The sequence below is a fragment of the Nerophis lumbriciformis genome, linkage group LG29 (genome assembly GCF_033978685.3).
Source record: "Nerophis lumbriciformis linkage group LG29, RoL_Nlum_v2.1, whole genome shotgun sequence".
NCBI classification, from domain to species: domain Eukaryota; kingdom Metazoa; phylum Chordata; class Actinopteri; order Syngnathiformes; family Syngnathidae; genus Nerophis; species Nerophis lumbriciformis.
Window position 1 is genome coordinate 12,090,017 of NC_084576.2, and position 25,617 is coordinate 12,115,633.

At 39.6% G+C, this 25,617-nt stretch overlaps 1 protein-coding gene across 3 annotated transcripts in view; it reads left to right on the plus strand.

Moving 5' to 3' along the window:
- Positions 1–25,617, plus strand: part of nr2f2 (nuclear receptor subfamily 2, group F, member 2) — a 593,614-nt gene that overhangs the window by 205,833 nt on the left and 362,164 nt on the right. For all 3 annotated transcript variants that reach the window (XM_072911831.1, XM_072911832.1, XM_072911833.1), the window contains one exon: positions 20,551–20,645. In XM_072911831.1, the coding sequence (XP_072767932.1) occupies positions 20,563–20,645 (83 nt within the window). In that variant the 5' untranslated portion in view covers positions 20,551–20,562. The remainder of the gene's footprint in view (positions 1–20,550; positions 20,646–25,617) is intronic.

The following is a 25,617-nucleotide window of genomic DNA, read 5'->3' on the forward strand; positions in this document are numbered from 1 at the left end:
CTCCTGGGAAAATCGGGAGGGTTGGCAAGTATGATTGCGCCGTCGGGTGCGTGTTAGAGTGCCTGCTGGTCACGAAACATTGCAAAAACGAAGCAGCAGAGTGCGTCAAATACAGCCGCAAAATTATACTTTCACAAAATGAAAGCATGTTTTATTGTAAGTTTATGAGCTGGAGTATATTTAGAACGTTATATAGACGTATTATTTTGGGTTATTTCGTTAGAAAAACGACTGCAATTGCATAAATCCGGGCACAGCCGCACCCGTCCTTGGTAGCAGTCATGGCACTTGTTGTTTTGTTAGCCATACTCTCTTTATACACCACTCTGAGTTTAACTAATTCCCGTCCAAAGAACAACGTGACCGTTATAGGAACTGTCATCACACATTCATTTGCAAATTCATATATAACCTTTATGTACCGTATTTTCCGGACCATAGGGCGCACCGGATTATAAGGTGCACTGCCGATGAGCGGGTCTAGTCAGGTCTACTTTCATACAAAAGGCACACCGGATTATAAGGCGCATTAAAGGGGTCATATTATTATTATTTTAAATTTAAAACACTATCTTGTGGTCTACACAACATGTAATGGTGGTTCTTTGGTCAAAATGTTGCATAGATTATGTTTTACAGATCATCTTCAAGTCGCTTTCTGACAGTCGCTTCAGGATGCGCCGTTTTGTGGGCGGTCTTATTTACGTGGCTCACCTTCGACAGCATTTTCTCCCCGTCATCTTTGTTGTAGCGGTGTAGCGTGCAAGGACGGGAGTGGAAGAAGTGTCAAAAGATGGAGCTAAATGTTTTAATGACATGCAGACTTTACTTAAATCAATAACGGAGCAACATCTTCTCATCCGTGGCTCACTAGTGCAACAACGACGCCGGAAATGTGTCCCATGAAAAATCGTCCTTGGGTGAATAAAGTAAACTCACCACACCGGTATTTTTTAGCGCTTTCATGGCGAGTTTACTGACAGATATAAGTAAGAACTTTACACTACTTTATATTAGAAATGGCAACAGCGGAGGATGAATGTCCCATAACAAGAAGATAGAGAAAAAGAAGAAGCTTATCAACTACGGTGTCGGCACAGACTACAAATGCGGACTCGCGCAAATTTTCAGGACTTATGCAGATCCCAAATACAGATCAGCAGGTACCAGAAGGTTAGAAAAGTTGCTTTTGCATAATATTGTGAAACAAAACGCCAGATAATGTCTTACCTTATACACACACAGCATAATAGTATGTTGAAGCACAGTACAATCCATCAAGCGGTGCGGCTTCATGGCTTAACAAAGTCGTACTAAAACATTTTGATAGATTTTTGAGCGCCGTGTGTAATGTTCTATATTTTCAATGGAACACATAACATTTTGTTGTTGTTTACTTGAGTCGTATTGCTGTCTACACGTATCTCTTATGTGTGACTGCCATCTACTGGTCACACTTATCATTTCACCATGTACCAAATAAAATAGCTTCGAGGTCGGTAAGCACAACCGACATTAGGCGCACAGGGTTATAAGGCGCACTGTTGAGTTTTGACAAAATGAAAGGATTTTAAGTGTGCCTTATAGTCCAAAAAATACGGTAAATAAGAAAATGTATTAAAGACACAAGGCTTATGCTGACACTCTATTATTAACAGAGAGGGGAGGGCTAGCACTAAAATTATGAATACGTTTTTTCATAGTATGAACACTACAATATTGTTGCAGTTGAGTTCAAGTTGGTACTTTTGTCACAGATGGTAAAAAAAAAACAGTCTCAGGAAAATGTTCATCAACAGAAGTCTTGTTTTTCTTAACACACTTAATTCTGAGTTGAAGCTTTATTATTCTTTTGAAACAGTCAATTGTTGCACTGTTGCAAAGTTTCCCTTCAAAATGCTGCTTCCACTAGTTTTTACTAGGCGAGACGTTCTCGCTGGCTGATTTACCTCCATATGAGGTTTATATTTTGTGCTGCATAATCATTGCATCAAAATGAAGTTGAAAATGCTAATGACTCTAATTGGACTACTAATAGAGACCGTTTCCCCAGCTCCAAGCTTTCAGGGGGTCTGTGTAATCAGTGTCGACAGTCGTTAAGGGAATGGAGAGGCAACTAGGAATGTCAGGAGAGGGCCCAGGCGGTTCCGGCTGACACTACCCCAATCTTCCAGCACCCATTAAATGGCAGTTTCAACACATTACCAACCATAACATCCTTGAATATCACTGATTTTATTTGCAGTATCAAACATTTCATTTCACGCGCCATTAATGGAAAAGTGCTGAGGTTCTAATGCTGCCAAACATTTAGTAACTACCTGGACTCGGAGAACCAATTAACTCCAGCGACAACATGGCCAATTAAACACACAAATAGGTGAGTCCGGTGTTGGTTACTGCCCTAGCAATTTACTTTTGAATAAACCCGTGCACAAATACAAAACCGCTCATGGATTTATCCGTTGCAGTGAATGAGAGCGAGTCTCTGAAAAGAAATGGTGAATAAAGAGCGACGACAAAGTATTCCGATCGTGAAGACAACACACCATGACACCATAGTAAAATGAAACGGTCAGAATTGTGTCTAAATGGTAATTTAGCACGGAAAACATTCTTAAAGCAAAGTTAGTGTTTGCTCCAATGAAACTTATATTGTCCCGTATTACAAAATGGACAAGTATTTTAACTATAATGTCAAAAAAAGGTATTTTAATAGACTTCAGCATATAGTTTTTCAAGTAACCTAAAAACATGTGTCTACTAAAATACCAACATTTTTAGTACACAGACCTTACAGAGGACATTTAACAACATAGACTCCCAGAAACCCTAAAAAAATATATGTTAAAATTAGGGCGGTCGAAATTAACGAGCTCACTCGTGATCAATCACAAAAAACTATTGCATTCATCAAGTACACTCTTATTTGAATGAAGCCATTTATTTAGACCATCAAAGCTTTTTTGCCTAAACCACTATACCAGGGGTGTCAAACTAATTTTAGATGGGGGGCCACATGGAGAAAAATCTACTCCCAAGTGGGCCGGACTGGTAAAATCATGGCATGATAACTTAAAAATAAAGACAACTTCAGATTGTTGTTAATAGAACAAGCACATTCTGAAAATGTACAAATCATAATGTTGATATTTTTTTATACACTTACATGTTGTGGTTAAAAGTGTTATATCTTTATTTGTCGTTATTTATGCTTTCTGAATAAATGATGTCATAATGTTCATTAGTCAACGCATTGGTGTTAATTTTCAATCCATCAAGATAAAAAAATATCAAAATCAAAATACAGGATGTTATCTATATAGTTTGCTCATTTTTCTCGACTGATGCACTAACATCATGTGGGTTATTTTTTTTACATATGTAGCATAATCTAAAAAGATACAAATAATTGCTATTGTGACATCTAGTGGACACATTTAGAACAGCAGTTTATTTCATTCCAAAATTTTGGCTCATTTTTATACTTGGCAAACTCTTCCCGCGGGTCGGATAAAACCTGTTTCCGGGCCTGAGCCGGCACGCGGGACGTACGTTTGATATCTCCGCGCTATATGGTCAGCGATCAGTTTAATGCTTATGTTAGTACAAAAATTAGTGACTGGTGGGATCGCTGGCAAATTTCACTTCAAAATGCAGCCTGATTTATTAAGATAAAACTCTTACCAAGTTATGTGCAAACATATGACATGGATTCACGTGAAACATTTAAAACCTTCCTGGATAACAATCTTACAATACAATCGCATTTATGTACAACTATTGCCGTATTTTCTCAAGCAAATTATATTTATGCAAGTAATAACCTGTGATAAATCATGATTAATCCAATCTCCAAAATGTGATTGATCTGATTAAAAAAAAAATCATCATCTGACAGCCCTTGTTAAAATATGTCAAAGTGATCGAAAAACATGCCTGCTTTGATCAGAGATACACTTTTTGTTTTATTGGCTCACCATATGTTTACTGACATGATAAATTAATTAGGTAAATTTTTAATAGGGTCGTCAAACAATTAAAATATTTTGTCCGTAGTTAACTCGTAATCAATTGCAATTAATCACAGATTAATGATTTTGATTAAAGGTACCTTAAACAGATCATTTTCACGTGTTTAAAGGCCTACTGAAATGCGATTTTCTTATTTAAACGGGGATAGCAGATCCATTCTATGTGTTATACTTGATCATTTCACAATATTACCATATTTTTGCTGAAAGGATTTAGTAGAGAACATCGACGATAAAGTTCGAAACTTTTGGTCGCTGATAAAAAAGCCTTGCCTGTACCGGAAGTAGCAGACGAGTAGCGTGGCGTCACAGGTTGTGGAGCTCCTCACATCTGCACATTGTTTACAATCATGGCCACCAGCAGCGAGAGCGATTCGGACCGAGAAAGCGACAATTTCCCATTAATTTGAGCGAGGATGAAAGAATCGTGGATGAGGAAAGTGAGAGTGAAGGACTAGAGGGCAGTGGGAGCGATTCAGATAGGGAAGATGCTGTGAGAGGCGGGTGGGACCTGATATTCAGCTTGGAATGACTAAAACAGTAAATAAACACAAGACATATATATACTCTATTAGCCACAACACAACCAGGCTTATATTTAATATGCCACAAATTAATCCTGCATAACAAACACCTCCCCCCTCCCGTCCATATAACCCGCCAATACAACTCAAATACCTGCACAACACACTCAATCCCACAGCCCAAAGTACTGTTCACCTCCCCAAAGTTCATACAGCACATATATTTCCCCAAAGTCCCCAAAGTTACGTACGTGACATGCACATAGCGGCACACACGTACGGGCAAGCGATCAAATGTTTGGAAGCCGCAGCTGCATGCGTACTCACGGTACCGCGTCTTCGTATCCAACTCAAAGTCCTCCTGGTAAGAGTCTCTGTTGTCCCAGTTCTCCACAGGCCAATGGTAAAGCTTGACTGTCATCTTCCGGGAATGTAAACAATGAAACACCGGCTGTGTTATTCGGCACAACACCTGCCGCAATACACCGCTTCCCACCTACAGCTTTCTTCTTTGCTGTCTCCATTGTTCATTGAACAAATTGCAAAAGATTCACCAACACAGATGTCCAGAATACTGTGGAATTTTGCGATGAAAACAGACAACTTAATAGCTGGCCACCATGCTGTCCCAAAATGTCCTCCACAACCCGTGACGTCACGCGCAGGCGTCATCATACCGAGACGTTTTCAGCAGGATATTTCGCGCAAAATTTAAAATTGCACTTTAGTAAGCTAACGTATTGGCATGTGTTGCAATGTTAAGATTTCATCATTGATATATAAACTATCAGACTGCGTGGTCGGTAGTAGTGGGTTTCAGTAGGCCTTTAACACTATACCCACAGGCATAGATAATTTGTTTGCTTTATGCAAACGTTTGTTCATTAAACATTATGCTTTTGTAAACAGCTCAACACAAAAATGGACAGACACACACACTACTACACACACTCTCTCTTACACAAACAAATACATTTATAAATGATATTGTAATATAAATAACAATACAAAAATACCTGTAGTAGGCCTGTACCTGTCCGAAACTCAGGTGAGTGTGTAACTGTGTTAGCAAAGTTCCTCCTCAGTCTTCGAGGCATTAAAGCATGTTACTATAGCAAGCAGCCTTTCGTTTTCCACAAAAATAATAAGTGGTCGCAAATTGTTTCAATTGTTATTAAAAGTATGTTAGTTATAACTGTTGCAAACTGTGTCTTTGTCGAAGAGGAGTGTTAGCACCTAGGTGCTAACTGCTAGCTGCTAAAAGCTAACAGCTAAAAAGGGGCTCCACTTACTTCGGTGATAACTCAAATCACAGCGACAATACATGAAAATAACTTTGGTCTTGTCGAGAGAGCAACCTGTCAGGGCTTGAAACTTCCCATTCAATATACACTTTTTTGTCCATTATTTTGCTAGTCATTGCTCTACAATAGCTGGGACACCGCTACTTATTTCCAAGGGTGGATAATGATAGTCACACTAAACAATCGTGCTAAAAAATGAGTGCCGTTTAAGGAATATATTAACTCATTATTATCGCAGTAACGTTGACAACCAGATCAATGGATGATGTCATTAATTCAGTTCATTGTACTTTTAGGGTGTTTAATCGATGGAAACTGGACTGTTCAGTTTGGTTTAGGTGTTTCGCCTTAAATCCGACTTCATCAGTTCATGCTTGTAGACTTAGATTGGTCAGATCGATCGATTGATTTATCAGATCTAGTCTAAATGTTGGTGCTAAAGCCCCAACTATTTGTACTCTAACGAGAGGATGGCGTGCTCAGGAAAGTATGATTTTGCCCTATTGTGGTGTGATAAAAAAAAAAGATGCAAATAATTATCTTTCTTGCCTGAACCAGCATTTAGACTAGATCTGACCGATCTAGGTCTGCGAGCATGAAGTGATGAAGTCTTCTCGGATGAGAGGAGAAACGTCTTCTAAAACAGACTAAACCAGGGGTGTCAAATGTAAGATGAGTTTTCTAAGTATAAAAATGAGCCGCAATTTTTGAATGAAAGAAACCGCTGTTCTAAATGTGTCCACTAGATGTCGCAATAATAATTATTTGTATCTTTGTAGATAATGCTACATCTGTAAAAAAATAAAATAAACCACATGATATTAGTGCACCAGTCGAGGAAAATTAGCAAACTACATAAATAACATGCTGTAATTTGATTGTGATATTATTTTATTTTCTTGATAGATTGAAAATTAACACCAATGAGTTGACTGATGAACATTATCACATAATTTATTCAGAAAGTATAAATAACGACAAATAAAGATAGAATACTATTAACCACAACATGCAAGTGTAAAAAAAAACCCAACAACATTATGATTTGTACATTTTCAGAATGTGCTTGTTCTATTTTTAAACAAAGAAAGCAATCTGTGTCAGGCTTGGACGAAGGAAGGGACTCAGATGCAGAGATGTGATTCCAAATAAAGCTTTTATTTTGAAAAACTCTTTCAGCCTCCAGAGCCGAGTAAATTCAAATACTATGAAATTACAAAAATAGATAGACAAAATGTTCCAAAAGGTAAAAACCGAAAATCATACAAAAATAAGGACAATTATAATTAGCACCGTATCTGTTATCAAAAAACTTTAACAAAAAACGCTCCAACAGGAGGAAGAAAATAAAGACTATAAAACTTACTACTCTAATAAATGTAAACAAAAAATACTCAAAAACTTTGAGGACAAATCATTAGGGAAAAATTATAACTCACCACTGCGGTAGAAAAAAGGTTGAATAACAAAAGCCGCTCTGAGGGAGGAGTAAAAGTTAATTCAAAATTTCAGTGTGGGATATTCTGGAAGCAAGGACGTAGACGTGGGACAAGGCAAGGCATGGACATGAACATGAACATGGAACGCAAGACAGGCACGAAAGCTCGAGACAATCTGGCACAGAACAAGGGGAGACATGGGCTTATAAAGAACATGAGGGTAATGGGAAACAGGTGGAAATAATCAAGGGTCAGGAATGACGTCAGACTGGTGACACAAGAGGAAGGACCCGTGATCTGAAACAAGAGGAGTTGCTTTTCAAAATAAAACATGTAAATCACAAGACAGAAAAAACCAAGACAAGACTTCCCTCACCACGGTGTGACAATCTGAAGTTGTCTTTATTTTTAAGTTATCTCGCCGTGATTTTACCAGTCCGGCCCACTTGGGAGTAGATTTTTCTCCATGTGGCCCCCCCGATCTAAAATGAGTTTGACACCCCTGGACTAAACAGTCCAATTGCGTTCACAGCCCTAATTTTGACCGTAATTTCCCCCCAAAACTCTAACCTTAATTACCTTTCTTGTTAAAACATTTTTGTTTTGATTGTTTATCTTAGAAATAGTTCTGCCTTTTGAATTTTGTCCGAGATATGTCCACTGTTTTTAGAAATGTGTATCCTATTTTCGGACAACAGATCTTGTAATCCGGTGTAGGTCCTTTGTCATCACACTGTACATGCTACAACCCTCACTCCCCCACTTCTTGTTTGTCTTTTTGTCTCACACACACACACACACACACACACACGCACACGCACACGCACACACACACACACACACACACACACACACACACACACACACACACACACACACACACACACACACGCACACGCACACGCACACACACACACACACCGTTTTAATCCGTTCCTTTGCACCACCTCTGGGATGGATATCTTGTAGTAATCCACCTTATTGTTCAGGAGCAAAGAGGTAGCCAAAGGCCAGGTAACTTGGATTTGACTGGTGTATTCTTTTGTCCCACAGGACATAAGATACAAATCAACTTCCTTTGACCCCATTGTCCTCTCCACACTCCGAGTCCCCCCAAAGGCAATACTCTGGTATGGGATCCTTTCTTCCCGTTTATTTATTTATTTTGTCCACCTCTTGCTGAAGCCGTAGGGTACATACAGTACATTGCCTTGGGTAAACCATCCGCCTCCAAGAGTGAGCTTATGTTTTGATAACAAATGATGTTAGCACATTGTGCCAGCTTAACAGTAATTGTAAAAACGATGTTTTTGTTCGGTTCTAATGAAGTTTTAATTTTCTCTCTACTATTTTTGTCGTCGTAGGAGCATAACCTTTAATAGAACTGAAGGGTTTGTGCCAACCATTAAAGGCAGCAGCCACTGGTGCCTCATTCCGTAGTGTGTGGTCTGCTTCCACCGCTGAAATCTGCTTTTCTTGTCTTCCTGACCTTTCTTCCGTTTTAATGAAATCAGACTGGGCTTGAAAATAAACAAGCCCATTTCCCTGCCCTGTTAGCCCACAGACGCTCGCGACCTATGAACTTCATTTTCTGTCCAAACATATATTCATAGGTGGCACCTTCCCTTTCCCGTGATGGAAAGTGTCACAGGTGTGGAAGTCTGATTAAAAATATGATAATGTCCGTATCTGCGCTTCAAAGTATTTTGACAATGCAAGGACATGGATAGGAATAGATTGAATACATATAACCTAACATATTTTAGATGCGGTTTCTGTTATTAGCATTATCCTGTTTATTATTTAACAACAGTACGAGCAATTTTAGATGCTGTTGACTGTCCCTTTGTGGCATCTTGTTCGACTCTGTAAGGTTGGTTCAGCTTCTTTGGCTTGGAAGTACAAACCCCGTTTCCATATGTGTTGGGAAATTGTGTTAGATGTAAATATAAAGAATACAATGATTTGCAAATCATTTTCAACCCATATTCAGTTGAATATGCTACAAAGACAACATATTTGATGTTCAAACTGATAAACATTTTTTTTTTTTTGCAAATAATCATTAACTTTAGAATTTTATGCCAGCAACACGTGACAAAGAAGTTGGGAAAGGTGGCAATAAATACTGATAAAGTTGAGGAATGCTCATCAAACACTTATTTGGAACATCCCACAGGTGAACAGGTAAATTGGTAACAGGTCGGTGTCATGATAGGGTATAAAAGTCGATTCCATGAAATGCTCAGTCATTCACAAACAATGATGGGGCGAGGGTCACCACTTTGTCAACAAATGCGTGAGCAAATTGTTGAACAGTTTAAGAAAAACCTTTCTCAACCAGCTATTGCAAGGAATTTAGGGATTTCACCATCTACGGTCCGTAATATCATCAAAGGGTTCAGAGAATCTGGAGAAATCACTGCACGTAAGCAGCTAAGCCCGTGACCTTCGATCCCTCGGGCTGTACTGCATCAACAAGCGACATCAGTGTGTAAAGGATATCACCACATGGGCTCAGGAACACTTCAGAAACCCACTGTCAGTAACTACAGTTGGTCGCTACATCTGTAAGTGCAAGTTAAAACTCCTCTATGCAAGGCGGAAAACCGTTTATCAACAACATCCAGAAACGCCGTCGGCTTCGCTGGGCATGAGCTCATCTAAGATGGACTGACACAAAGTGGAAAAGTGTTCTGTGGTCTGAAAAGTCCACATTTAAAATTGTTTTTGGAAACTGTGGACGTTGTGTCCTCCGGACCAAAGAGGAAAAGAACCATCCGGATTGTTATAGGCGCAAAGTTGAAAAGCCAGCCTCTGTGATGGTATGGGGGTGTATTAGTGCCCAAGACATGGGTAACTTACACATCTGTGAAGGCGCCATTAATGCTGAAAGGTACATACAGGTTTTGGAGCAACATATGTTGCCATCCAAGCAACGTTACCATGGACGCCCCTGCTTATTTCAGCAAGACAATGCCAAGCCACGTGTTACATCAACGTGGCTTCATAGTAAAAGAGTGCAGGTACTAGACTGGCCTGCCTGTAGTCCAGACCTGTCTCCCATTGAAAATGTGTGGCGCATTATGGAGCCTAAAATACCACAACGGAGACCCCCGGACTGTTGAACAACTTAAGCTGTACATCAAGCAAAAATGGGAAAGAATTCCACCTGAGAAGCTTAAAAAATGTGTCCCCTCAGTTCCCAAACGTTTACTGAGTGTTGTTAAAAGGAAAGGCCATGTAACACAGTGGTGAACATGCCCTTTCCTAACTACTTTGGCACGTGTTGCAGCCATGAAATTCTAAGTTAATTATTATTTGCAAAAAAAAATAAAGTTTATGCGTTTGAACATCAAATATTTTGTCTTTGTAGTGCATTCAATTGAATATGGGTTGAAAAGGATTTGCGAATCATTGTATTCCGTTTATATTTACATCTAACACAATTTCCCAACTCATATGGAAACGGGGTTTGTAGAAACAGGTTTTCTGTCCACACAAAACAGTCTAATTCCAGATGTAATGTTAAAATCAAAAATTCAATGTGGCATCAAGTAGATTACAATTTATATTGTATTCCAGTCATGGTATATGTGTAAACATTTCCGTTAAACTAACTATGGGCAAATGGTGTCAGGAGTGAGATCACCAGTCGGGACGCTAATAGGCCATGGCTCAAATCAGAGTTGAGAGTACTAATGCTAATATTAACATCCAGAATGCTGCTGCACGGAGAATAGGCTTTAAAACAGCTCTGCTTGTGTACAAGTCTTTCCACGGTCTTGTGCCAAAGTACATCTCTGACATTTTAAAGCCATATGAACTGTCTCAAGCTCTGAAAACCTCAGGGAGTGGTCTCCTACTGGTGCCCAGAGCCAGGACAAGACATGGTGAAACTGTGTTTCAGTTTTATGCTCGTAAAAATCTGGAATAGTCTTCCTGAAGGTGTGAGACAGGCCTCAACCTAGGCGTTGTTCAAATCCCACCTGAAAACACTTTTATTTAATTGTGCATATGACAACTTTTATTTACAGTATTTGACTGATGTTAAATAATGATGATTATTTTTCAGATTTGTGTTTTAATTTTGATTATAAATCTTCATTTTTGCCTTCTTTTAATTTTCTGTAAAGCCTTGAGTACGAATTTTGCTCTATGAATAAAAATGCCTCGCCTTGCCTAATTCTAAGACGCGAATGGTGTCAGAAGTGGGATCCACTGTCTTTTGGACAAACATTGTAATATCGGCAGTGAACAAAGGGCTGCCTTTTTATGTCTTTATGTTTTCAACCTACAACCTGAACATGAAATCTGAGTTGGGGTACTATCTCTAAGAGATAGATAGTGTCAGAAGTGGGATTTTCATCCGTGAGACCAATGGACCAAGGTTTAAAACAAAGTTGAGGGTGCTCATGCCAAGATGCAAATGGGGTCAGAAGTGGGATCCCTGGTCTTTGGGACATATAATCGATGTGAGATAGGCACTAAACATCAGTAGGTTACGTGGATGATGGAAGTGGAGCACCTGTGGCATGTATGGGGGTGCCCCCTGAAGGGGGAAGTAATGTGATTTCATATGTTGTTACTATGACTGTCCATTTGGTCTGGTGTCCATGCCAAAGGGCTGTTTTTTTATGTTGTGATCAGTGTAGAGTTGTTTTTAACAAACATAGGTTCAACAGGAAGTTTGAGTTGGGGTACCATCTCTCAGAGATAGTTTCAGAAGGAGGTTTTTTATCCGTGGGATCAATAGACCAGGGCCCGAATCAGAGTTGAGAGTGCTAACGCTATGATGCAAATGGTGTCATAAGTATGATCCATGGTGTTTTAGACAACCATTGTGAGATCGGCAGTACTGTGACCTCACATTTTGTTACTAAGATTGTTCATGCAGTCTGGTGTCCATGCCAAAGGGCTGCCATTTTATGTCTCGGTCAGTATAGAGGTTTTCCAACCTACTACCTGAACATAAAATTTGAATTGGGGTACTACCTCTCAGAGAAAGATAGTGTCAGAAGTGGGATTTTCATCTATGAGACCAATTGACCAGAGTTGAGAGTACTAATGCTAATATGCAAATAGAGTCAGAATTCGGATCCCTGGTCCTTCGGCCAAATAACTGATGTGAGATAAGCACTAAACCTAGGTAAGTCACGAGGATGATGGAAGTGAAGCACCTGTCAATCAGTCGATCAATCAAAGATTATTTGTGTAGCCCATAATTACAAGTGCCTCAAAGGGCTTCACAAAACACAAAGACATCCCCTGAACTGAACCCACATCCGGGCAAGGAAAAACTCAAAAAGCCCATAATGGGGGAAAAAAGAAACCTTGGAAGGGGGCCTCAGATGTGGGGACCCCCCTTCAGGGTGATTGGCTGCAACGGACACCCGATTGTAGCTGAGATAGGATCCAGCACCCCCCGCGACCCCAAAGGGAATAAGCGGTAGAAAATGGATGGATGGATGGATGCCAAGTGGGTACAGTTGTCAAATGTTTACAGGTATGGGGATGCCTCCCGGAGAGGAAAGTGATGTTGTTAGTATTGTCCATGCAGTCAAGTGTCTATGCCAAAGGGCTGCCTTTTGTGTTGCGGTCAGTTTTCAACAGACATGGGTTCAAGCAGAAAAGCAGAAATGAGAGATAATTTCAGAAGTGGGATTTTCATCTGTGGGATCATTAGACTAGGGTTCAAATGGGAGTTGAGAGTACTAATGCTAAGATGCAAACTGTGTTAAAAGTGTGATTCCTGGACCTTGGGACAAATAATTGTTTAATTAAATTAGAAACAAGTTTTGATTTATATTATGTTGTTTCGATTAATCGTTAAATGAGTGAAACTCATGAAAATGATCAAATCTGCACTGCATGAAGTGTCTGTAACTTTATATCGAATTCATGACAGCACCATGATCTGTGTGATAGCTAATCGCGGAAAGTTTGTTTTACATACTCATGTTAAAAGTGCAATTCATATGTTGATGATGTGAATGTATTAGGAAAAGAAGAATTACATTATGCCAAACAGAATAACAAGCACTTTGTTTATTGCAACTATTTTCCCTAAAATACTATCTGAGGCTATATAGTGTTTTTTATCCGATTACTCGATTAATCAATCAATCAATCAATCAATCAATGTTTATTTATATAGCCCTAAATCACAAGTGTCTCAAAGGGCTGCACAAGCCACAACGACATCCTCGGTACAAAGCCCACATAAGGGCAAGGAAAAACTCACCCCAGTGGGACGTCGATGTGAATGACTATGAGAAACCTTGGAGAGGACCGCATATGTGGGTAAAACTCGCGGGCTGCACTAACATTCAATTTTCATATTAAGGTTTGGGCCGCGTGTCTGAGACCCTTGTTTTATACATAGCACAAAGCAAAAAAAAAACTTTGTATGCAGTGTTATTTCATTTAAAATTTCAAAAGATATTTGTGGCTCCCATTGTTTTCTTTAATTTGTGACACTGGTCAAAATGGCTCTTTGACTGGTAAAGGTTGTCGACCCCTGACCTAGCATGTTGATTGTTCATTCGGTCTGGCTTCCATTCCAAAGGGCTGCTTTTTTATGTACAGAGGTTTGAGACATGGTTTCATCATTAAATCTGAGTTGGGGTGCTACCTCTCAGAAACAGTTTTAGAAGGGGAATTGTTATCTGTGAAATCAATAGACCATGGTTCACATCAGAGTTGTGAGTACTGCTTCTTATAAAAATGGTGTCAGAAGTGGGATGCCAGCTATTAGGTGTGATACGGTTTTTCAACACAATAGACTTGGTTTGATTTGAATCAGAGTTGAGTACTACCTCTTAGGGACAAATTGTAGCAGAAGTAGGATCGCTAACTGTGAAACTGGAAGGGCCATTGAGGTAAGAGACCCCTGTGTTATTAACCCCTGAGATAGGTGAGACACTAGAAATAATAGAATGGGGCATATTTTAGGTTAAATATTAGCAAACGTGATTATTAAAAGCAAGAAATGGTGTCATCGGGCGTAGGTGTTCCTGTGATTAATATGCCTCTCGTATCATTTTGTTTAGAAAGTGGCACCTGTTTCTTGTCAGCAAGACAAACAATACAGACCCCTGCACCTTGTACCACCACCCTTATCAGCACTTTGCCCACAAAGGGTTAATTCAATCATGTCAAGGTTCCCTGCCTTGTTCCTTGCCTCCGCCATCATACTTTAGACCCACTGGAGCATTTCCTCATTGATGGCACCTTTGGCTTCACAATAGAAGCTAATTTGTTAGAATCTTTCACAGGTCAGGGGCTGCTTAAAGGCGAGGAGGGCGCTTCGGCCGCTGGAAAAATAGAGCCATCCAAAGAGGATGAGGTGGGGGCAAATTAAATGCCCGGTCGTTTTATGGCCAAAGACATAGAAAACATAAATATCCATTTATTTTATTTCGATTCAGTCGGCAGGATCTTGCCACGCCATCCCAGTTAACGCAGGTTAATAGATTGATTCCACTGACATGGCTCATAATGAACAGTAAATTGTTTTATCTCCTAAGTCTTATTTGGTCGGCCAGGAAAACATATGAGGTAATATGGCTGTGGCTAAATGGAGCGTATAATAGATCTCTCCCTAAGGCATAAGGATAGGCTGATGGCAGGACTATGATTAATGAAAATAATAATGCTCTGGAAATAGACATTTTTCTCTCTTTTTGGCACTTTCAACCCTTCCTTCCAATGGTCATTCCGATTGGTCATGCACAACGTGATAGATTGTTTGAATTTTGATTTCTGTCCATGGCTATTTTCCCCCTGCTCAACAGTGAACTGAACTCACTTCAAAGCCAAACAGGCTGTATGGGCCAAAGCAAGAAAAGTAGGGTAAAAGTGAACTTAAATTTGCGTAATCTGCTGATTTTGCAATGAATGGTGACATAATTAGCTCCTCCCACTCATTCTCCCATTATTTAAAGAAACAGGCCGGAGCTCCAGATGCCTTCTTTTAACCAAATCAATGCCTTTAATTCTGTACTATTGATATGCTTAGATAATGCAGCAATTGAACTGTGCTTCTGCAGATGAAGAGTAATTGGGCCCCTGACCCGAGTGTGCATCCCATCCTTCCTTGCAGTATTGGGGGGGGGGGGGTGCTCATTTTGTAGACACTCACTTGTGGCAAGGTGATAAATTACAGTTCTTAACTACCATTGATTATCTAGTGTTTCTCTACCCTGGGTGACAACTGTTCAGTCACTCCGAATGGCTTTTAATGGCACATTAGAGAGAAGAAGGTGTACAGTTTCCCCCAACATCGATTCCCCTTGCTTGTTGCTTAATAAAGACAAACTGACACACACTCTTCTTTGGGGAAACTTGAGCCGGAGAGCCAAATTGTTTGTAAAGTAATACGTTTAAGTGCACAAATGCTTCTGATGGCTTGGTGCCATTGTTCAACCTTAACCTTGACCGCTGATTTTCTTGATATTTGTGCCAGTGTATTGTGAGATAGTTTAGACCAGGGGTGTCAAACGTACGGCCCGAGGGCCGGATCAGGCCCGCGAACAGGTTTTATCCGGCCCGCGGGATGAGTTTGCTAAGTACAAAAATGAACCTGAAATTTTGGAATGAAAGAAACAGTTGTTCTGAATGTGTCAACTGGATGTCGCAATAGCAATTATTTGTATATTTGTAAATGTTGCTACATATGTACAAAATAAACCACATGATATTAGTAAATCAGTTGAGGAAAATGATCAAACTACATAAATAACATACTGTAATTTGATTTTGATTTTTTCTTATCTTGATAGATTGAAAATGAACACCAATGACAGATCAACGTTATCAAATAATTTATTCAGAAAATACAAATAACGACAAATAAAGATAGAATACTATTAACCGCAACATGTAAGTGTAAAAAAACAACAACATTATGATTTGTACAATTTCAGAATGAGCTAGTTCTATTTTTAAATAAAGAAATAATCTGAAATTGTCTTTTTTTACGTTATTGTGCCGTGAATTTACCAGTCCGGCCCACTTGGGAGTAGATTTTTCTCCATGTGGCCCCCGATATAAAATTAGTTTGACACCCCTGGTTTAGACAGTTCTACTCCATACTATGTTGTTGAAATTCACGTAGCATACAGCCAGTATTTTGAAGACATAGTGTATTTCTTTAAATAAGTGAGTTTGAGATTTTAAATAAAAAGATGAAATTAAGAAAAAAAACTGGTCAAGCATAATCGTCCGGTATTATTATAATTGTTTTAATCCCGTAAAAGTGGATAGTTAAAAAAAAAAAAAAAAAAATATCCTGTGTTTCTACCAGAAAATACGGTACATCATTTGAACATTCCTCAATGCCACAGAACTGTATAAAGAAATTAACCACTGTAAAACAACAAAACAGTACAAAGAAAAACAGGTACCGAAATTAGTACTTTTTGTATGTACCAACTATATTCCATCAGTCCTACGGACTACCGATTCACGTAAAAGGAAATGGGAAAATAGTCCAGCCACACTCCACTCTGCATCAACGGCACAGCAGTGGAGATCGTAAGCAGCACCAAGTTTCTGGGGGTGCAGATAACTGACAATATGACCTGGTCCCTAAAAAGAGCTCAGCAGCGCATGCACTTTTTGCGTCGGATGAAAAGAACAGAGCTCCCTCCCCCCATTATCAGCACATTCTACAGAGGCACTATAGAGAGCCTACTGACCAACAGCATCTCTGTCTGGGCTGGAGCCTGCAGTGCCTCAGACTGGAAGTCTCTCCAGAGAGTGGTGAGGACGGCGGAAAAGATCATCAGGACTCCTCTTCCTCCTATCCGGAAAATCGTAATAAGCCGCTGCCTGACCAAGGCTCAGAAAATCTGTAAAGACTCCTCCCATCCCCACCAAGGACTTTTTTCACTGCTGGACTCTAGTTCTGTAACAGCTTCTTCCCTCAGGCCATAAGACTCTTGAACGCATCATAATAATCCCCTCAATTCCCCCCAAAAACGGATTAACTCGCTGGAATATAAAGACAATATAACATACATCCGTAAACGTGGATGCATATGCAAAAGTGCAACATATTTATCTGTACAGTAATCTATTTATTTATATCTGTACCTTATTGCTCTTTTATCCTGCACTACTATGAGCTAATGCAACAAAATTGTGTTCTTACCTGTACTGTAAATTTCAAATTTGAATGACGATAAAAGGAAGTCTAAGTCTAGTCTAAGTCTAAGTCTAAGTCAAGGTAATGTTACAATTTCCCATGCATACCAAGCAAGCATACCCTAGGAGCCCTATTCGGCAAAAGCAACTTTTCTTACCTGTTGCGACCTACTGTTGTGTATTTGGGATCTGCATGAGTGCCAAAAATGTGAATTCATACCATGGAGGCATGGTGGAGATATTTATAAAACAATCTTGCCTTCCTTCATATTTCCACTAAATGAGCCGTTTTTCACATGGAAAATGTCACCGGATTATCCGATTATGGTTGAGATTTACCCCAGGTGATATACAGGCGTCCGTCAATGTAGTCCGACACTAGTCAATAAATTCCTTATTTCTTTCTAACCTCTTGTTGTGGGGCAGCCTGGCTTATACATGCACATGCATCCTCCGCTGTTGCCTAATACAAAGTAGCATATGGTTCGAACATGATCTGTCGGTAGACTCCAACAAACTACAACAAAGATGGCGGGAGAAGAGGCAGTCGAAGTGGAGGCACATACTTAAGACCACAAGGAAGTGATTTATATGTATAAAAATAATCATGATATGACCCCTTTAGATTTGATATGCCATATACATGCTTCTAGCGATTATACGTAGCAATGTCAACACCTCCAAAAAGTGCATGACGGTATGTTTGTAAGTTGAGATCTTGCATAAAGTGACGCCTCCTGGAATGTTTTGAAGTTCAACGCGTACATTTTTGGGCTCTTTTGTGTCATCTCTTTTACCATGATTCTACTAAATTAACACTTAATAATACTTAAAAAATCTATTATATTTTTTCTGTTTATAAACTGTAGTGCAGAGGTTTTAAAGTGACAATAGAGTGGAAAAACATGTTCTCTTTGTATGCTTGATTGTGTTTCATTGTATCCATTAAACCATATCCAATTGTACAAACCCCGTTTCCATATTAGCTGGGAAATTGTGTTAGATGTAAATATAAACGGAATACAATGATTTGCAAATCCTTTTCAACCCATATTCAATTGAATGTACTACAAAGACAACATATTTGATGTTCAAACTCATAAACTTTATTTTTTTTTGCAAATAATAATTAACTTAGTATTTCATGGCTGCAACACGTGACAAAGTAGTTGGGAAAGGGCATGTTCACCACTGTGTTACATGGCCTTTCCTTTTAACAACACTCAGTAAACGTTTGGGAACTGAGGAGACACATTTTTTAAGCTTCTCAGGTGGAATTCTTTCCCATTCTTGCTTGATGTACAGTTTAAGTTGTTCAACAGTCCGGGGGTCTCCGTTGTGGTATTTTAGGCTTCATAATGCACCACACATTTTCAATGGGAGACAAATCTGGACTACAGGCAGGCCAGTCTAGTACCCGCACTCTTTTACTATGAAGCCACGTTGATGTAACACGTGGCTTGGCATTGTCTTGCTGAAATAAGCAGGGGCGTCCATGGTAACGTTGCTTGGATGGCAACATATGTTAATTGCTCCAAAACCTGTATGTACCTTTCAGCATTAATGGCGCCTTCACAGATGTGTAAGTTACCCATGTCTTGGGCACTAATACACCCCCATACCATCACAGATGCTGGCTTTTCAACTTTGCGCCTATAACAATCCGGATGGTTCTTTTCCTCTTTGGTCCGGAGGACACGACGTCCACAGTTTCCAAAAACAATTTGAAATGTGGACTCGTCAGACCACAGAACACTTTTCCACTTTGTATCAGGCCATCTTAGATGAGCTCAGGCCCAGCGAAGCCGACGGCGTTTTTGGGTGTTGTTGATAAACGGTTTTCGCCTTGCATAGGAGAGTTTTAACTTGCACTTACAGATGTAGCGACCAACTGTAGTTACTGACAGTGGTCCTTTACACACTGATGTCGCTTGTTGATGCAGTACAGCCTGAGGGATCGAAGGTCACGGGCTTAGCTGCTTACGTGCAGTGATTTCTCCAGATTCTCTGAACCCTTTGATGATATTACGGACCGTAGATGGTGAAATCCCTAAATTCCTTGCAATAGCTGGTTGAGAAAGGTTTTTCTTAAACTGTTCAACAATTTGCTCACACATTTGTTGACAAAGTGGTGACCCTCGCCCCATCCTTGTTTGTGAATGACTGAGCATTTTATGGAATCTACTTTTATACCCAATCATGGCACCCACCTGTTCCCAATTTGCCTGTTCACCTGTGGGATGTTCCAAATAAGTGTTTGATGAGCATTCCTCAACTTTATCAGTATTTATTGCCACCTTTCCCAACTTCTTTGTCATGTGTTGCTGGCATCAAATTCTAAAGTTAATGATTATTTGCACACAAAAAAAATGTTTATCAGTTTGAACATCAAATATGTTGTCTTTGTAGCATATTCAACTGAATATGGGTTGAAAAGGATTTGCAAATCATTGTATTCCGTTTATATTTACATCTAACACAATTCCCCAACTCATATGGAAACGGGGTATGTATTTACAATCAGCAAAGTATGGAAAAATCCCGTCTAAACATGAAAAAATGCCACAAACTCAGTCTGCAATTTTGAGCATTCCGCTCCGAATATCTCCGGCAATTTCCGTAGATTCTACGTCAGTGTAGTAACCCTTCTGCACTCTGACCATGTTATCATATCAGTCATACTGGAAATATGCCACTATTGGAAAGAGATGTGCTGTTTATCATTCACTATCTTTATGTAAGACAAGAAAACATATGCTTGGCTTTTTTTTTTTCTTTTTTTTTTTACGCATTCGAAATCGTTGATAAATAGCTAATAATTGAGGCAACAGATGGTGGGTCCTCTTTAAAAACATCCAGAAACCACCAACAATACTCCATTTACATGTTGTGACCTGAAAATTACCCAAATATGAGTGATGTTGTTATTGTAAGCGCTAACGCAGACAGCCTATTTTAGCGGCGCATTGCTAGCAGTGAGCTATTGCTAGCTTACGCAGTAATTGTTGCCACACTGAGCCAGCGGCTGCTTCTGCTTTGTGTCAAACTTGCTAAAAGTAAATTCTAGATTATAATTCATGCATCTCTCACCTGCTTGTAGATCGATGTGGCCATGAACCGACAGGTCCACTTTGACATCCCCAAGATTGGTGAAAAAGACTCGATGATGGTCTGCATCCCAGTGGAAATTGTACAGTAAGTGTTTGTTTTATTATGGTTTATTATATTTATTTGTATGTTTAGCACCTAACAATGCTGTTGATGATAGTATAGTAGCATCAACGGTTTACCCAGCAGGCACAAGACATTGATACAACGTTGATTATACATACATCTCCTTTAAAACTGACTTCGAAACAACGTTGCAAAATTGTTGTACTGGTGTTTAACGTTGGATCCATGTTGTTGGTTGGGAAAAGACCAAATTTCAATCAACGTCAGAACCCAACATTGATTAAACGTCTTCAAAAAGCATGTTGTTTCAAAGTTATGTTTGAGTTGGTCAACGTTAGGACTTAACTCAACAAGTTCTTAAGGTTGTTTCAATGTTTTGTGCCTGCTGGGATAGTGTTTCAATAAAACTACATCCCTTTAAAGGGGAACATTATCACCAGACCTATGTAAGCGTCAATATATACCTTGATGTTGCAGAAAAAAGACCATATATTTTTTTAACCGATTTCTGAACTCTAAATGGGTGAATTTTGGCGAATTAAACGCCTTTCTATTATTCGCTCTCGGAGCGATGACGTCACAACGTGACGTCACATCGGGAAGCAATCCGCCATTTTCTCAAACACATTACAAACACCGAGTCAAATCAGCTCTGTTATTTTCTGTTTTTTCGACTGTTTTCCGTACCTTGGAGACATCATGCCTCGTCGGTGTGTTGTCGGAGGGTGTAACAACAGGAACAGGGACGGATTCAAGTTGCACCAGTGGCCCAAAGATGCGAAAGTGGCAAGAAATTGGACGTTTGTTCCGCACACTTTACCGACGAAAGCTATGCTATGACAGAGATGGCAAGAATGTGTGGATATCCTGCGACACTCAAAGCAGATGCATTTCCAACGATAAAGTCAAAGAAATCTGCCGCCAGACCCCCAGGAAAAGAGAGCGGATGAGGGTATGTCTACAGAATATATTAATTGATGAAAACCGGGCTGTCTGCACTCTCAAAGTGCATGTTGTTGCCAAATGTATTTCATATGCTGTAAACCTAGTTCACAGTTGTTAGTTTCCTTTAATGCCAAACAAACACATACCAATCGTTGGATAGAAGGCGATCGCCGAATTCGTCCTCGCTTTCTCCCGTGTCGCTGGCTGTCGTGTCGTTTTCATCGGTTTCGCTTGCATACGGTTCAAACCGATATGGCTCAATAGCTTCAGTTTCTTCTTCAATTTCGTTTTTGCTACCTGCCTCCACACTACAACCATCCGTTTCAATACATGCGTAATCTGTTGAATCGCTTAAGCCGCTGAAATCCGAGTCTGAATCCGAGCTAATGTCGCTATAATTTGCTGTTCTATCCGCCATGTTTGTTTGTATCGGCATCACTGTGTGACGTCACAGGAAAATGGACGGGTGTATATAACGATGGTTAAAATCAGGTACTTTGAAGCTTTTTTTAGGGATATTGCGTGATGGGTAAAATTTTGAAAAAAACTTCGAAAAATAAAATAAGCCACTGGGAACTGATTTTTAATGGTTTTAACCCTTCTGAAATTGTGATAATGTTCCCCTTTAAGCACTAGGCTTCTAAAACCTATTGCTCATCTTCTCTGTACTCGGGCTCAAAAATATAAGGTTCTGGATCATAATGATTCCCAAAGTAATCGTTGTTGGCGCTCACGTAGTCTGCTTGATTAGCATTGCTGTTGATGGGGAAGTGATCTGTAGTTCCTACCTCTATGTCACTTGATGACGTGTCTGGCTTGCTCATTATCCCTCAAAATCGCTCCGGAAACTGTGAGATTGATACTATTTTGATCATATCCATTTATTCGCAAACTTTGTACGTTTCTTGGTGTCATAAATCAGATATATATGATAATAGCTTCAATATAGAGGGAACTTGTTTTTCCACTCTACTGGTTCTTTAAAGCAGGAGTCTCAAACTTAATTTGGAGGAAGAGTGTCGGTGTTGCTGAGCCGAAGAAGCTGACCCTGAAGTATTCACTGCAGAATCACGTTTTAACTCTGCATGTGACTAACTTTAACTACTTCAACCAGAAGCTATAGTCACCCTAAGCCAGGGGTCGGCAACCCAAAACGTTAAAAGAGCCATATTGGACCAAAAATACAAAAAACTAATCTGTTTGGAGTTGCAAAAAATGAAAAGACATATATAAGTCTTATAATGAAGGCAACACATGACATACGTGTCTATATTAGCTATAATAGCCTACTATCAAAATGACTTTGAAAGTCTTATATAAGTGTTATAATGAAGGCAACACCTGACGTAAGTGTCTATATTAGCTATAATAGCCTACTATCAAAATGACTAAATGTGTCGCAGGCTGAAGCAAATCTTCGTTGACAGAAATGTTGACATTTAATATTTATTCTACACATTTTTACAACATTAGAAACCATTAGTAAATCAGAGGCTACTCAGAAGGTGAGATAACTCCTGGAAATTACTGGCTTTTAATGGCCAAAGGTATAGCTGTGTGTGTCCAAGTTAAAGAAAATGGCAGGCTGTCTTCTTTTAATAAATGTATTACAATCTTTGGCAAGTTAGGTAATGCTTGCTGTAGTCTGGAACAACATGGCACACAAAAAACTATCTGAAATGCAGCCAATATTACATACTACAAAACTAAATTATATACAAAGAGGATAAAAGTAAAGGATATTAAATAAGCTCAAATATAGCTACACATGAGGCATAACGATGTCATATGTACATAAAGCTAGCCTAAATAGCATGTTAGCATTGATTAGCTTGCAGTCATGCACTGACCAAATATGCCTGATTAGCACTCCAACAAATCAATAACATCAACAATGCGCACAAAGTGGTGGACAAAATGAGACAAAGAAGGAGTGGAAGATTATACATGTAAACGAACTGTTGCGTCACAGTCCACACTATGGTGAGTTCAAGAACCGCTGAAATTTGTAGGACAAAACTATGTTCACCAAATACTGTCATCAGTGAAGCATACACACAAACATATTAAACAGTGGGCTTTCTAACAATTGGGATGGTTTGTGTCATGTTTGTCCTCAAACATAAAACATATTAAAACAAAAACAATATTTTTTCCCCATTTTTTTTCCATTTTCAATCCTTTTTTAAAAATGCTCCAGGGAACCACTAGGGCGGCGCTAAAGAGCCGCTGGTTGCTGACCCCCGCCCTAAGCTATAGTCTGGCCTTTTGTAATCATACATGTAAACATTTAGTATTTTGACAAATCCCCCAGGGTATGGTTTGAGACGCTTCCTCTTGCTTACAGGAGGTTGCTCTTTGTGTTACCCAAATTAGAATAGAATAGTAGAATATAGTTTTATTGTCATTATTACAGTGAACAACAAAATTGGAGCAGATCCCCTAAGGTGCATACATACAAATTGTTCGTGTTGTGCTGTCATTTTTGCCTTTTCACCGTTATTGTAGTTTGTGTTCTTTCGATTGGGATTTAAGACTACTATTACAAACCCCGTTTCCATATGAGTTGGGAAATTGTGTTAGATGTAAATATAAACGGAATACAATGATGTGCAAATCCGTTTCAACCCACATTCAATTGAATGCACTACAAAGACAATATATTTGATGTTCATACTGATAAACTTTTTTTTTTTTTGCAAATAATAATTAACTTAGAATTTCATGGCTGCAACACGTGCCAAAGTAGTTGGGAAAGGGCATGTTCACCACTGTGTTACATCACCTTTTATTTTAACAACACTCAGTAAAGGTTTGGGAACTGAGGAGACACATTTTTTAAGCTTCTCAGGTGGAATTCTTTCCCATTCTTGCTTGATGTACAGCTTAAGTTGTTCAACAGTCCGGGGGCCTCCGTTGTGGTATTTTAGGCTTCATAATGCGCCACACATTTTCAATGGGAGACAAGTCTGGACTACAGACAGGCCAGTCTAGTACCCGCACTCTTTTACTATGAAGCCACGTTGATGTAACACGTGGCTTGGCATTGTCTTGCTGAAATAAGCAGGGGGGTCCATGGTAACGTTGCTTGGATGGCAACATATGTTGCTCCAAAACCTGTATGTACCTTTCAGCATTAATGGCGCCTTCACAGATGTGTAAGTTACCCATGTCGTGGGCACTAATACACCCCCATTCCATCACAGATGCTGGCTTTTCAACTTTGCGCCTATAACAATTATTTTCCTCTTTGGTCCAGAGGACACGACGTCCACAGTTTCCAAAAACTACCGTATTTTCCGCACTATAAGGCGCACCTAAAAACCACAAATTTTCTCAAAAGCTGACAGTGCGCCTTATAATCCGGTGCGCCTTATATATGGGTTAATATTAATATTAATTTTCATAAAGTTTCGGTCTCGCAACTACGGTAAACAGCCGCCATCTTTTTTCCCCGTAGAAGAAGAAGAAGCGCGCGGTGCATACTGGGATATGTGACGTTTCATTTCCATTTGTGTGTTTCTGTAAAGACCCCAAAATGGCTCCTATTAAGTGTGTTGTCTGTCTAATTATAAATAATGCAGACGAGGCGTGTTAACTGAGTTCTCAACGTTTACTCACAGCGTGCTCATAACCACATTCTAACTGCCAGCATACAACAACGCTTCTCAGGGCTACCGCGCATGCTCGTCACTATCGTTGCATGCTGGGTAGTGTAGTTGTTATATTTGCTAGCTCATAACATCACATTAAGAGACACGCTTACGCGCTTAATTCAATACTCGCCGTCATTCCGGGTGGATTGACAAAAGACCTCCAGCCGCTAGATATTGGTGTCAACAGGGCATTCGAAGCTAGACTGCTAACTGCGTGGGAACAGTGGATGACAGAAGGCGAACACACGTGACGTTCACCAAGACAGGGAGACAGCGCCAGACGACATACGCCACTATCTGCCAGTGGATCGTAAATGCCTGGGCTGATTCAGTCTCATCTGTGGTCCGAGCTTTCAGGAAGGCAGGAATTGTCACTGAACTAATAAACGGCA